Below are 15271 nucleotides of genomic sequence, written 5' to 3'. Positions count from 1 at the left end.
ATATGGAAAACATGCACTGTTAGGGGTCCCTGAGGACTGGAGTTGGGAAACACTGTTCTACACCAAAAGATTTCCAAGGTTGATAATCAAATTCTGATGAAGAGCAATAATGTCTAGTATCACCTGCGTAAGATTATTTTAGATACAGCATATAAAGGTATTTGTATATGTTACAGTTTTTCTTTATTTCCACAGTCAAAATAAAAATCTACAATGAAAAATTAAAGGAATTAAACATGGAGCGGTTCAAAATATCAAAGCTCAGTCTCACGGAAGTCCTGAAGATCGGACAAGAAAATCTAAAGAAGATTGTGCCTCAGAGCTTAGAACACATCCCCTGGTTCTTCCTACAGAACCTCATGGCACTAAACGGCAGTGCAAGAAACACACGACTTGACCCATCATCAGACACCAGTGGACTACAGGATGAGGATATGGATTTCCTGGATAGTGTGGACTTCGCAAATTCCATCCACCCTCTGGATGTTCTGTGTATTCTTCTACACTGTTCAGACAGTTTTCTGCAACAGGAGATTGTAACCAAAATGTCCATGTGTCAGTTTTCCCTCCCTCTCCTGCTCCCTGCTAGTAATGGTTCAGAAAGCACCTTCATGCTGTGGGCAATGAGAGATATCGTGAAGAGGTGGAGACCTCAGTCATTAACAGACAGCAAAGGATGCAGAGAAGACAACCTGGTGAACATTCCCATGCCCGTCTTTTCTTTTGTCAGACTGGGGAAATGTAACGTGTCCAAATCAAAAATACTTAATTACCTGCTAAGCCCACCTCAGCAACACCATGACTTCTTTGTCCATCAGAATATGGAGGGTGCAAATATTTCCAAGGAAGTTTCAGAAGGATTAGTGGAAATCGCCTGGTTCTTTCCTGGAGGCAGAGAAAACTTGGATCTATTTCCAGATCCAATTGCAGTGACCAACCTCCGTGGTGAGCTGGAGTTCAACTGGGGTCAATTTAGCTATCTAACCAAGGTATCAACGGCAGTGTTTATATTCATGGAGGACATCGATGAGAGACAGTACAGTATTCTATCAAACATTGAAGACACAAACACAAACTATTTCATTATCGTTGCTCCCTCATCGAGATTGATAAGTAGAGAGACCCAGAAGCGTATAAAAACATTATATCCTATACTAAAAATCAATAGAAAAAATATTTTGGTGAAGACCAGCTCTGTTAATGATGCAGAATTAGTGAAGAAATTACAGATTATTATAGCAGATCTAATAAAGTCTTCCGCATATTACATTACTCTAGAGGAGATGTCACACATGGCTGGAGATCTAGGCATACATGTGGATGAGAATTCAGAAGAACATCAGAACACAAGGAAGATCACTCTCGAGATTAGTAAATGTGTAAAGGATGTGGTGCAGTACAAGAATGAAACAATGACATTACAAGGGGCTCTTTGGAAACAGCTAGCTAAAACCGAAAAGGAAATCTGTCGGATGAAAGGATTAGGTAACGATAACACAGAGGATTACAAAGCAAAATTGGTTAAAAAATGTTCCGACCTACGTAAGAAGCAAAGTGAGTTCAGTCTTCCTGATGGGATGGTCAGATTCATAGATGCAATGACTAACTTACCACGAGTTGAGAAACATTTCTTTCTGAAGTGGCTGAAGCTGCACCTTGACTCAATTTCTAGAAATCACTTGAGTGCACTACAGGCTGAGTACAAAGAGCAATGCTGCAACATGAGCACTAATGTGGACAAACTAAAGCAACTGGATCAGTTAATATCAAACAGTTCTTTAGGAATAGAACATTTTATAAGAGAGGTAGGACAGTTTTATGAGGCTGAATGTTTCTTGGCAAAGGACCGTATAGATGCAGAAAAAGAACTATGCAAACTTCCAGGAATAGCTGCTGATCTCCTGCTGGATGGGTTCCCATTGGAGCTGATTGATGGAGACGCCTCCAACATCCCCCTGCAGTGGATAACTGATGTCCTGACTGAGCTGGACAACAAGACAGGAGGACACTGCAGGATGAGAGTAATAACTGTGCTGGGAGTGCAGAGTACGGGGAAATCCACCCTTCTGAACACCATGTTTGGTTTACAGTTCCCTGTGGCCAGTGGACGATGTACACGAGGAGCCTTCATGACCCTTATTAAAGTGAAAGAGACCTTCCAGGAGGAGCTCGGTTACGAGTTCATTCTGGTGATTGACACTGAAGGGTTGAAAGCACCTGAACTGGCTGTTCTTGAGGACAGTTACGAACATGACAATGAGATGGCGACATTAGTGGTTGGGCTGAGTGACATCACCATAATTAACATGGCCATGGAGAATACAACAGATATAAGGGATATTCTGCAGATCGTGGTCCATGCATTTCTTAGGATGAAAGAAATTGGGAAGAAGCCCAGCTGTCAGTTTGTACATCAGAACGTGAGCGATGTGTCCGCTCATGATAAGAACATGAGAGACCGGAAGAAATTTTTGCAACAATTAGATGAAATGACAAAGGTAGCATCAAGAATGGAAGAAAACGATAACGTCACAAAGTTTTCTGACGTCATGGAGTATGAGTTTGAGGAACACAGCTGGTACATCCCTGGTCTTTGGCATGGGGTTCCACCCATGGCTTCAGTAAATTCAGGTTACAGCGAGAATATTTTCGAACTAAAAATCCGATTATTTGAAATTATGAAAAAGCAGCTACAATCCAGGAGACCTCACACCATCTCTGATTTCATCAAATGGGTAAAGAGCTTGTGGAACGCTGTGAAATACGAAAAATTTATTTTCAGCTTCAGGAACAGTTTGGTGGCAGAGGCTTACAACCAACTGTCAATAAAATACTCAGAGTTGGAGTGGAATTTCCGCAAAAGGATGCACAAGTGGATGATGGAGACAGAGAATGAGATATTAAATCAGACAGATTCGGATCTAGAAGCTGAAATTTGGGCAGAAATTAAGAAAAACATGCATCAAACATTACAGGAACAGGAAAGCATCATGTTAGAAGCTCTAGAGAGATACTTTGAGAGCGGGAACAAATATGTACATCTGGTTGAGAGGTACAGGGAGGATTTCTTTAGGGGTGTGATGACACTTCGGAATGAAATTGAAGATAATTTAGGAATCCAGTGTGAAGAAGCCATTCGCATACAGAGAGGAAAACACGAGGTACAGTTTGTCCAAAGCAGCTACCTAAAGACCATTGAAGAGAAATCCACCAGTCTCCTGGACAACTGTAGGAATTTAAAACATCAACTGAGCGATGAAGAGCTACAATCTGAGTTTGAGGCCATGTGGAACAAAACCATTTCAGGATTACAGTTCAGCAACTTAAAGAAACACAACATTAGCAAAGAAATGTTGGAACAGCTAAGGAAAGACATGAGACACAAGGCTGGTTACATCAACGAGAAGCTAAATGAGGTAAAAAGTCTAGATGACTACGGGCTGAATGGTTTAAACTTGGACAAGAAATACACTCAATCGAGCTGGCAGGAAAGCATGCCAGAAACAACATATACAGAATACTGGAAAAAGGTGACGGGCCTTGTGAATTCCTTAAAAGACCAGTGCAATCGGCAGGTGACAGAGCAACTTAATATAATGAAGGACTATCATCAAACATACTGCCAAGAGCTTCTAAATATTATAAATGAAAGACTCAACCAGGATGATGTTAGGAATCTTCATCTCACACCATTGTTCGAACTGGACCTAAAACTTCTCCTTCTCGGCCGAACTGCTCCAATGTTCCAGAAGCAGCACAATATTTTCTTCCAGGAGAACAACATGAAGCTCTACCTGGATAAGCTTAAACCTCAATATTTCTCCACATTTAAAAATCTTTATCATCAAAAGGATGAGTCCAAAGTCAGAGCCCAGAAGTTCTGCGAGACGTGCCTGAAGCCAGCTCTCTCGGACTACGTCTATAAAAACTTGGGTGGCGAAATCGTCAACGACATATTAACGAGCGGCGATTCCATCAGGTACAGCTGCAGGACCTTCTTCCAGTATACTCTGCTCAAGGAGCTTTTAGAAGACCATATATTTACACAGTATGTCAAATACAACAATCATTATGAGGTCTTTGTAAAAACGTGGATAACAAAATACATCATCCAGAAATACAAGGAGTCCACCTCTTTAGAATCACTCAAAACAAATATCCTTGCAACAATCTCAAAAAAAGTAAGAAAAGTACTCAAGGATCCCCAAGTACGAGAAAGTTCTAACGTGTCACAATGTTTAAAGACATTTTGTGCAATGTTAAAAAAAGATTTGGTCATAATGCAGAACGAGATGAAAGTAATTATTTATCAAAACAATGCAAGTGCTGGGCAGTTTGTAGTCGATATTGAGGAGTTTCTGCCCGACATTGAGAAGCAAATCACTACAGAGATTAAATATTTCACCATTGAATATGTGCTTTCCAAGGCAACGCTAAAGCCTCAGGATGAGCTGTTTAAGAAGGTGTTTGGATGCGGGAAGCAGTGTCCGTTCTGTAAAGTCCCCTGCGAAGCCGGGGCCGCGGACCACAAGGAGCATTTCGCATCTGTCCACCGCCCTCAAGGGTTAGGAACGTACCGATGTACCGAATCCAAAATGCTCTCACATTCTATATGTACAACCGATGTGGTTGGAAACAAAACCTTCTTGAATTCAGACACTGAGTGGAAGCCTCGTCTTTACAAAGATTACCGCAAGTTTTACCCCGACTGGACCATACAGCCCGATACCACCATCAGTGTCTCCGATTACTGGAAATTTATCTTCAAAGAGTTTAATCAACAATTTTCAGATCACTACAGTGCTAAATCGGCTGATCTACCGGACGATTGGTACCGTATCACCAAAGAACAAGCTCTTGACAGTTTAAAAGAATCCTTTAACATGAAATAAAATAAAGAACACATCATACATTACTTATTTCAGAGCAGGAGAACTTCCAGGAGCCAGGTAGCCAATGGACTACCTTTTCTTTCTTTTTTGAGTAATTTCTATCAATGTCAATGGATGTACATCTTCCCTGGCTCATCGCCTACATTATTTTCTCCCAGCAGAACACACAAAAGCACTTATTCATTACAGGTGTAAATAGACCTCACCAGATCATCATGCCACGGACCAGACTGGTCTCCAGAAACGTTCTACTGATGGACCTATACGTATAGTCCTTTATTATTCTATTGACTTATCCAAGAAATTAATGATCAGACCAACATTTCTACAGGGCCCAGAGTTCAGAGACTTTAGTTTTATTTCTGGAGGGGGGAAATTGACTGGAAATATTAGATAGCAAATGTATTATGGGTTTAAAATGCAGTCGTCAATCTGAACATATAATTATTACCACTACTGTGACCCTCGAAACAACAGCACCATTAACATCACTATTGTATTATATATGTCTGTGTACAATGGGTCATGAAATTTAATATTACATGCAATAAATGGGCAAAGTTTTTCTCTTTGTTTTCTTACTTTAGAAACTATTATGAGTAGACCACCAAAACTAAACCACAAGTTGCCCCACCTAAAGGCATACTAATAACATTTAGGAATATATACTGTATGTAAAATTTTCCATACCTTAAAAGATCACCAGATATTTGAAACTGTATTTATATTTACTGTCGGGCCAAGTAGATGCTATTGGTCTCAGCGAGCAGCCTTTTTTTTTGCAAGAGGCTAAGGCAACAAGCTCAGTGGCGGATAAGATGAACGTAATACATTGCCCCACGTGGAAGTGGAAGTGTTGTCCATAACAGCCAATCAGATTCTAGCGATTATTTATCTAGTACATTCTGGAAAATGATAGCCTTTTAGAAAGTTTGATAAAACGACCCCCTAAGTTTTGGGCTGGATCTAACGATCTTCTGATTATTGGGAGGCCTGGTACTCTTCAACGGTAGGTTGACCCAGCCATCTGGACATATTATCTAGTGTAACATACCCTGCATATCCTACATGATGCTAACTGTGGTCCTTTAATGAGGTTATAGGCATGAAATTTGTATGTATAGAAAAATAAACTCCCTCCTTGGACATTTTACCCCCAATATCTTCACTCCTGCTAAGCTCCTGAAACTTGATTACAAATAGATGTCTGATCATAAATAAACTGGTTTATTTCCACCATGAAAACATGGAGCTTTTTACCTGCTTATAGAATTGCCGTAGATTCTAATAAGTCATTGTAAAGTCTTTTAACAGTAATTCTGCACGAGGTCATCAAATATTGTGTACGAGTCATTATTATCAGACTAATTCTGGATAGTTTTTCCTGTGACATTCCCCTTCAATACCGATGTTATCTTGACAGAACTCTTAGAAGGTATATAAAATGGAAAAAATAGTTTCTAACCGCCATTCCTAATAGTAGCACTTTAGTAATATTTAACAGGGTTCCAGTACATATTGGGACTTCTACCATTGGCGCTGTGTGGCTGTCTCTGAAGCAGGCTAGATCCCACACACTAGCGGTAAGGGGTATATTTATTAAAACTTCTAAAAAGTGAAGGTGTTGCCCACAGCAACCAGATTCTAGCCCTCATTCCCATCTTTTTAGTAAATCTGCCCCCAAGTCTTATAACTACAGCCTGTACGTCACATTTCTCCAGCTACAGAGATGAAATTAACGCGATCGGCAGAGATCCCGGCTGTACGTAAGTGTTAGGACACCGCTGTACTATACGAATGCAGAAGTACGAGGGGAGTGGGCTAGTAATGTTTATGGTGATAAACCCCTTTAGAACATTATCCAGTAGAATCAACAATCATGGCAGTCAATATTCTGTACAGTAGACATACTCATTCCTCGTCCGGCCTCTAGTTACCCGAGTCCATTGAGGTAGCACAGCCTTAGAGCGGCACATGTCTGTGTTACACTATCATAGGCAAACCGAGGGGGGGTTTCCTAGTGCCTGGAAACCTCCCTCCAAGCCTGGGGCACTGTATAATTGAGGTGGCTGGACCCTGCTCCCGCTTCACACGGCTCTACTTGAAAAGGGAGAGCTGCACCTAACAGTAGTGCACACAGCATTGCCCGTGTATATTATGGGGATAGGAAGAGTTGGAGAGCAGCCAAATATTGTCTAAAATTATGCATGCTGGTCACGCCCACTGGTGGGGTGGGTTGGGGTAGAAAGCCCCCCTCTACAAATCCTGCATTTGTCCCTGTCTATGTAGCGAGCTGGATCGTTACATTATCTGCATTTGTCTTTAAAGAAACAAAAGTGTCTGCCCTTTTATAAAATAAAGTTATTAGTTATGGTGATTATTACCCTTGTGATTGAATATTATTGTGTACTGACTACCGTGTAATAATATGGATGCACTTTCCTCCACCTATATCAGTCCCGACCCATCTGCAATTTGCTGCCGCTTGACCGGCTGCGGTCGTTCCGATTTCGTCCGGATCTTCTGCCTGGTCCTTCGCACACCCATGTAAATATATGACATATAATATTTTCCCTCTCTCCCAATAATCACATCCCACACGTTGTATAAGAGAAAAACGTTATACAGAAGAAGTGAACATAATATAACCAAATCACTACATACTGAAAAACATTCCCTTTATTATGAAATACCACCGGAAACTGGAATGCTGGGGAGAGATTCCCATTAACCGTTTACTCCGCAGGCAGCTTGACAACACTGGTCCTGTCTCCAGGAGATGTAATCAGGACGTCCGTCTATCTCATCGTACACGGCCGTGTGGGCGGTCTAGGTGCCCACCACCTCGCTGGAGGCAGACATGTAACTTTAAGGCAGGATTGTTCTGGCAGCAGTAGTTCTTGCGCTCATGATGATTAAAAACTTAGCAATACTCAGAAAATCACATTATTGCTGGACAAGCCCTCGACTTATATTCCCTGAGATAATTAATCACTGTGATGGTCTCATTAACAGTATCCACCGCTAACTTTTTGCTTTTCCTAAAAACCACATGACGCAGCTCCTTCATAGCAACCTTTACAAAGAGCGCCCCCTTGTGATCACCAATGTCAAATCGTGCGAGCCTCTTAAAGTAAGAGCTGTCTGACCCAAAACTAGAATTTAAAAAAAATAATCAAAAATTTATTTGTAAAAAAAAAATTACAAAAAAACCCTCAACTCTGCTCTAACACCCTGAGTTAAGCAGTAAGTTGTTGTGGGTCCCACGCCACCCTGGCCTATTGGCGATATAATGCAGGAAATGTCACAGTATTCCTCCTGATGGACCCCAGGCCCCCCCTTTAGTGCTTCTTCCGCTTGTTTTTCTTTTTGCGGGTCTGGGTGGTGAGGCATCGCAGCCGCTTGGCGCTCAGCAGAAGGAGAATGAAGTTAAGGACATAAGTAGTGATGCAGATGACGCAAAAGTCCTCCAAGATGTAGAAGAGGATGTAGGCCAGGTACAGCGAGCCGGCAATGGACAACAGCGAGGTCCCCAGCAATGTGACGGCCGCAGACACCGACCCCACGAATCCTAATACACAGGGAGACAGGTTATAAGGCAGCGAAGGAGGGAACGTGAAACAACCAATCTGTAGGACTGCTGGCGGACTACTGCAATACACAGGGTATGGATTTTATATTCAATGAACAGACTTTCAATCTGCAACAACCTTCTAAGACAACAGGTAGATATCATTATAGCACAACATTTGCAAAAAATCCTTTATTAGCTTAACGATCATACTAAAAAAAAAATGCAACACACTTGATTATTTAGAAACATAGAATTTGACGGCTGATAAGAACCGCTTGGCCCATCTAATCTGCCCATTGTTTTATTACCTATGGTAACCTCAAACCCTATTTGATGATTAGTTCTTTGTAAGGATATCCTTATGTCTATCCCAGGCATATTTAAATTGCTCTACTGTATCAGCCTCTACCACCTCTGATGGGAGGATATTCCACTTATCCACTACCCTTTCTGTGAAGTAGTTTTTCCCCTGAACCTACTTCCCCCCAGTGTCAGTACATGTCCTCGTGTTCTAATACTTCTCTTACTATGTAGAATGTTTCCCTCCTGCACCTTGTTATAACCCTTGATATATATGGAAGTGTCTATCACGTCCCCCGTTCCCATCTCTGCTCCAACCTATACATAAAGATCTTTTAGTCTTTCCGGGTACATTCTGTGCTGTAGGCCATGCACCATTTCAGCTGCCCTTGGTAGCATGCACCTAATGTTATCTGTATCTGAAGACTACGGTATATTACACAACACACAGGGTGGAATTAAATACAGTCCGACCTCCACCATCATCTGCCCGACGTCAGCAAGTTAAAAATCGATAGCGCAATGGGGGGCTGGATCTACGCAGAGGACGGCATGCAATCCCAGTACCTGGACAGGGTCATTTTCCAATACAGGTAATGTTAGGTAGCGTAGATTGTAAGCTCTTTGGGGAAGCACTCTTATCTTGTTTCCTGTCATTGTGTGTTGTTTATTTGTATCATGTGCAATGCTGTGTAATACAGTATGTTGGTGCTTTATAATTAACAACTAACAGTAAAACGTAGGCATCTGTATGTATATTGACTAGAAACCTGGTACCAGCCCATCATTGTCTACCAAATACAACATTGGTACAAGACAAAACAGTACCAAGAGTTGTATCCTGGGGCAAATGGCCAATGTCAGGTAAGGACAACATATCTCTAACCTTAACTTGCTGCGTTATCTGACTGCAGATTACGAAGGTCATTGTAGTAAATCAATATCCAAACGCAGGATTATAGACACGTGTTATAATTCTACTTGGAGGGGCGGCTACTTACCCAGCGCGATCTGTAGGGCGTAGAACAAGACTCCAAACACACTGTTCGGCTGATTCAGCAAACTCTTCGCCCCAAAAATATTTTCCACCAGCCCAAATCCACGACCCCACCTGCAATGAAGTGAAAGAGAAAAGGAAACCTCGCAAAATGAGATTAAGCTCAGAACCTGAAACACAGATGTATAACGATACGTTTATATTATATAATAATCCCACATCTGTATTTACATTCAGTCAGACACATCCTGACCGATGCTCATCTAAGTACAGGGTTAAGTCCAGACACGTTATCTAGAACAGATGGGGCCTGGGGAAGAGGGGGCACCTGGTGAACTCAGGAAAACGAAAAAGCGGGTTCATTCAGACCTACTAGCGGGACGTTACCTGTACTAACCTCTGCTATGTACGTATCTGTCCATCTACCTAGTACAAGCGCATGGACTGTTTGATATAACTGCAATGAGTGGTAACAATAAGAACACACACAGACAACACAACTACCATCTAGAGCACCAAAACCACTGCGCTTGATGGAAGTCATTGAGACTAGCAAAATGATGACACGCGTTAACCCTACATCCCCCAGACATGTTCCCCCAATACCTGATCTCACCCATTCTGTATTACTGACAGTAAGTCATCTCCTACCAGATGTCTGTATCATTAGAATCCTCTGTACCCATAATATTCTCACCACCAGAATGGAAGATCGATGGATCCCATTTACTGCAATACGTCCCACGCAATGCCACCACTGTGGCTGAGCAGGCACTCACACTCACCTGCAGGTGATGGACATACTATATCTGAGAAAGCACTCACACTCACCTACAAGTGATGATGGACACACTATGGCTGAGCAGGCACGCACACTCACCTGCAGGTGATGATGTAAGCACTATATCTGAGCAAGCACTCACACTCACCTGCAGGTGATCATGCACACACTATATCTGAGCAATCACTCACACTCACCTGCAGGAGGTGATGCACACACTATGGCTGAGCAGGCACTCGCACTCACACTCACCTGCAGGTGATCATGCACACACTATATCTGAGCAGGCACTTATACTCACCTGCAGGTGATCATGCACACACTATGGCTGAGCAGACACTCACACTCACCTGCAGGTGATCATGCACACACTATATCTGAGCAAGCACTCACACTTACCTGCAGGTGCACATGCACACACTATGGCTGAGCCCACACTCACACTCACCTGGAGGTGAAGACCTTGGAGCAGCTGATGGACGGGTTGATGTCACACAGGGCGGTGTAGCCGTCATCCCTCTCCCGGGAGGTCTCCACATGATAGGCATAGACCGACAGGGTGATGCCCAGAGCACAGACCAGCAGCCGGACCCCCCGCTCCCAGCCGGGCACCGCAGCCATCCTCTGTGCACAGCTGACGTGTCCTAACTGTCCGTCAGCGCCGGCCGCTCCGCCCATTGGTGCACGGCGCCGGAAAAGGCGGGACTGCGGCAGGGGGATGCCGGGAGTTGTAGTTTATGTCTATAATACAGAATATCACATAGACTATATCACTCTGTAACTCATCACTGGGCTCCAGCACAGAAGGGCCCTCTGTAAGAGGGGCCACACACTCCCCAGACCCCTGGGACTCATGTACCTGCCTTCTAGTACTGGCCAGCAGCCCAGTACCACTTCTGGTCTGTACACTGGGTGCAAATCTCAGTATTATATCATCTATTCTATAATATAACTATATATTTATAGGATATCAGTGAGCGTTGTGTGTGCTCTCCAGCATGCTGGGCTCTGTAGTTCCACCACATCCAGAGAGCTACAGGTTGCCTTAACCTGGCTTATAGTAGATATTTATTCAGCATCAATACTGGTAATTATACGTAATGTTATTGGAGCAACTAAAGCCGTACCATCCAGTGTCAGCGCTGCCTCCAAGGTAACTACAACATTTTCCTTATTGCAGTTATTGTGATTGGACACCCAGACCTTTACCCCCGTCTCACCGTCTTTACTATACTGTGTCCACATACGTTGCCATCTACACCTAACCCAACGCTTCCTCAAACTGAACATGTCCAAATCTGAGCTTATCACCTCCCCCTGCTAATGCCACTATCCCTCACAGTCAATAACGTCGCTCTCCCCCGTTCCCCATGTACGCCGCCTGTGTCATCCTCCCCCACCGGCTTCACCCCTCACATCCAGTCACTCACTCGTCGCCTCCTCCGCAACATTCATCATTTACTTATATAGCGCCAACATATTCCGTAGCTGTTAGGAGCCCCGGCCACCGCCCCGGCTTACTTCTGCCTCCTCCTGGCGTCCCGGCCGTCTCCATGACAACTGAGACGTCACTTCCGGTATTCGGCCCGACCGCATCGGCCGGACGCCGAATTAACAGAACTATCGCGCCCCGGCAACACAGAACAGCCAGGTGCGCGCGTTTCAGCCTGTGGGCTAATTAAACAGCCAGTAATTAATTAAGTGGTGCCTGAGGATGTTTACAGGGCAAGGCCCTGATTGGCTAGTTTCAGTATTTAAGGGCAGGAAGGGCTTAGCGTCCCTGCAGGTTATAGCGTTCCAGTCCTGCACTGTTGCTGTCTGCTGTTGGATTTCTGTATTCGTGATCTACCGTTGTGACCCTCTGCCTGGACCTTGGACTTCGCTATTTGCCTGTGAACCTGACCTTTTGGATTGTATGTTGGACCTCGCTGCTCGCTGTTTTGCTTCGGACCTCTGACCTCGGCTTGCCTCCAACCAGCCGCTCCAGCCTGGCTAGCGTCCCCGATTCCACCTGCGCTGCGGCCATGTTTGATGAGCTTTTACTACTTTGAGCCTAAGACCTCGGGGCATCTAAGTACCTGTGAGCACATAAAGCTCTATGGAAAAGGCGGCTGCTATAGGTGATCTCTACCCTACCTGTTCTAAAAACTCATCTAGGTGGTCCTAGGCCATAACAGTAGCGCTTGTCAAAATGTGTCCCTTCCTCACTAAAACCCTGATCCAGTGGCTGGTTATTTCCTGCCTAATGTAACCGCCTCACCGGCCTCTCTCCCCTACGATCCATCCTGAATGCTGCGGCCTCACTAAACTCTCCTGCTCCTCATTCCCTGACCCACTCTGTCACTGCCTTCCTATTGCTTCATGAATTCAGTTGAAGCTGCTCATCTTCACCTTCAAATCGCCGCCAATACTTCCCCTCCGTACCCCTGACCCCCAGCACAGCACCTATGCCTCTGACCTTCAGTTCTGCAACCCCCTTTCACTCCCGTCTCCAAGACCTCTCCCGCGCTGCTCCCCACCTATGGAACTCCGTACCTGACCCTACCACTCTCCCCTAATCCTCGAACGATCCCTTATACTTCACCTCTTCAACCTGGTCTACACCCCCCCTCCCCCCTTTTAGACTTTCCTATCGCCTCCCTCTACCACATCCACTGGTGTCTTGTTTGCACCTACTGTCTCTCATGACTCTCTCCCTCTAGATTGCAAGCTCTTCAGGCAGCAGCCTCTCTAGCCCTTCTCTCATGTCTGCAACCTCATCAGACCCTGATGTCTGTGTTTTGGTAAAAAGATTTGTAATTTCGCAGGGATGAGGCAGAGAGGATGATATATAATGAGGCAGCCAAAATCATCTATCTCAGAGAGCGCGAGTTAGGAGCAGGGTAATGAAGAGAATTATACTTTACACGTTTTTTAAATTAATGTTTTCCACCTTTCTGTAGATCCAATAATGTCAAAATCATATTTCCCTCAAAAGTGCACCCAGCTCATAAATCACTATCAATGCTTAGGGACTAATAAGATTTAAATATTTCAGCCCCGCTTCAATCTCATTGGTGATTAGATGGACCAATCAGCTCTTTTCTGCCTTCAAATGATGTTTCTTTGTCATCAAGTGTCAGACAATCCATCAATCAACCTATGTGACTGTATGTTCCAGTCGGCTTCTCACTGTCTTTCTGTACTCTGCTTATACAATTAGCGTTCTGCAATCTTCTCTGACTTATCAGAGGTCAGATGAATCTGTCTCCTCTACTGTACTGACACTTGGGTGAAATATTTTAAGGGTAAATATGTGCAGGAAACATAACTAGCATAATTATACTGATTAATATAACAACAAAGACGGCAGCGAGGCCGGGAGAGAGAGGGAAGGAAGGGGGAAGAGACGTCTGCGAGGCAGGGAGAGAGAGAGAGAGAGGGAAGAGACGTCTGCGAGGCAGGGAGAGAGAGAGAGAGAGGGAAGAGACGTCTGCGAGAGAGAGAGAGAGAGAGAGAGAGGGAAGAGACGTCTGCGAGGCAGGGAGAGAGAGAGAGAGGGAAGAGACGTCTGCGAGGCAGGGAGAGAGAGAGAGAGAGGGAAGAGACGTCTGCGAGGCAGGGAGAGAGAGAGAGAGAGGGAAGAGACGTCTGCGAGGCAGGGAGAGAGAGAGGGAAGAGACGTCTGCGAGGCAGGGAGAGAGAGAGGGAAGAGACGTCTGCGAGGCAGGGAGAGAGAGAGGGAAGAGACGTCTGCGAGGCAGGGAGAGAGAGAGGGAAGAGACGTCTGCGAGGCAGGGAGAGAGAGAGGGAAGAGACGTCTGCGAGGCAGGGAGAGAGAGAGAGAGGGAAGAGACGGCTGCGAGGCAGGGAGAGAGAGAGAGAGAGAGGGAAGAGACGGCTGCGAGGCAGGGAGAGAGAGAGAGGGAAGAGACGGCTGCGAGGCAGGGAGAGAGAGAGAGGGAAGAGACGGCTGCGAGGCAGGGAGAGAGAGAGAGGGAAGAGACGGCTGCGAGGCAGGGAGAGAGAGAGAGGGAAGAGACGGCTGCGAGGCAGGGAGAGAGAGAGAGGGAAGAGACGGCTGCGAGGCAGGGAGAGAGAGAGAGGGAAGAGACGGCTGCGAGGCAGGGAGAGAGAGAGAGGGAAGAGACGGCTGCGAGGCAGGGAGAGAGAGAGAGGGAAGAGACGGCTGCGAGGCAGGGAGAGAGAGGATAGAGACAGCTGCAAGCTAGAGAAAGAGGAGGATAAAGAGACAGCTGCAAGGTAGAGAAAAAGAGGAGAAAGAGGAGGACGAAGGGCCTGCTGCAATACAAGAAGAGGAAAGAGACGGCTGCGAGGCAAGAAGAAGGGAACGAAGAAGGAAGAGACGGCTTCGAGGCCGGGAGAGAGGAGGACGAAGAGACGGCTGCGAGGCAAGGAGAAGGGAACGAGGGAAGAGACGGCTGTACAACTTGGGCTACTATAAGCTCACACAAAATCTTTTTTTCCTTTAGTTACACACTCTACTAGAGTGTATTGGAGATTACCTGGTGCGTGGAATAACCCCACTCTGACTGTCACAGTGTGGCTGCTATTCAGTACCAGGTACAGGTGCCTCACTGTTCCTTCCTCACCAGACATCAATTGGTTTGCATTGTACACGTTGTATTTTACATTTAACAATGGAAATAAGTGGTCCAAGTTGGAGATACCATTAAAATTACCTATAATGTTTGTCCCACATCAAAAGTAAAGTAATTTCTGCAGCC

The 15271-nt window shown here is 44.9% G+C and overlaps 2 protein-coding genes across 2 annotated transcripts; one reads left to right on the top strand and one right to left on the bottom strand.

Annotated features, from left to right (window-relative positions):
- The first annotated feature begins 203 nt into the window (after window positions 1–203).
- On the top strand, window positions 204–4892 carry LOC142098589 (up-regulator of cell proliferation-like). The gene has a single exon (XM_075181424.1). It carries the CDS (start codon window positions 237–239, stop codon window positions 4890–4892), a length of 4656 nt encoding a protein of 1551 aa, XP_075037525.1. The 5' UTR covers window positions 204–236.
- Window positions 4893–7553: 2661 nt separating this feature from the next.
- LOC142097195 (vitamin K epoxide reductase complex subunit 1-like protein 1) lies at window positions 7554–11237 on the bottom strand. The gene is made up of 3 exons (XM_075178842.1): window positions 10993–11237; window positions 9768–9877; window positions 7554–8463 (listed from the first exon to the last, which is right to left on the bottom strand). Exons 1-3 carry the CDS (start codon window positions 11220–11222, stop codon window positions 8234–8236), a joined length of 570 nt encoding a protein of 189 aa, XP_075034943.1. The 5' UTR covers window positions 11223–11237; the 3' UTR covers window positions 7554–8233.
- Window positions 11238–15271: the final 4034 nt, after the last annotated feature.

This window comes from Mixophyes fleayi, chromosome 7 (genome assembly GCF_038048845.1).
Source record: "Mixophyes fleayi isolate aMixFle1 chromosome 7, aMixFle1.hap1, whole genome shotgun sequence".
NCBI lineage: Eukaryota > Metazoa > Chordata > Amphibia > Anura > Limnodynastidae > Mixophyes > Mixophyes fleayi.
The sequence above is the reverse complement of the archived record's forward strand: the minus strand, read 5'-3'. Positions and strand labels throughout refer to the sequence as shown.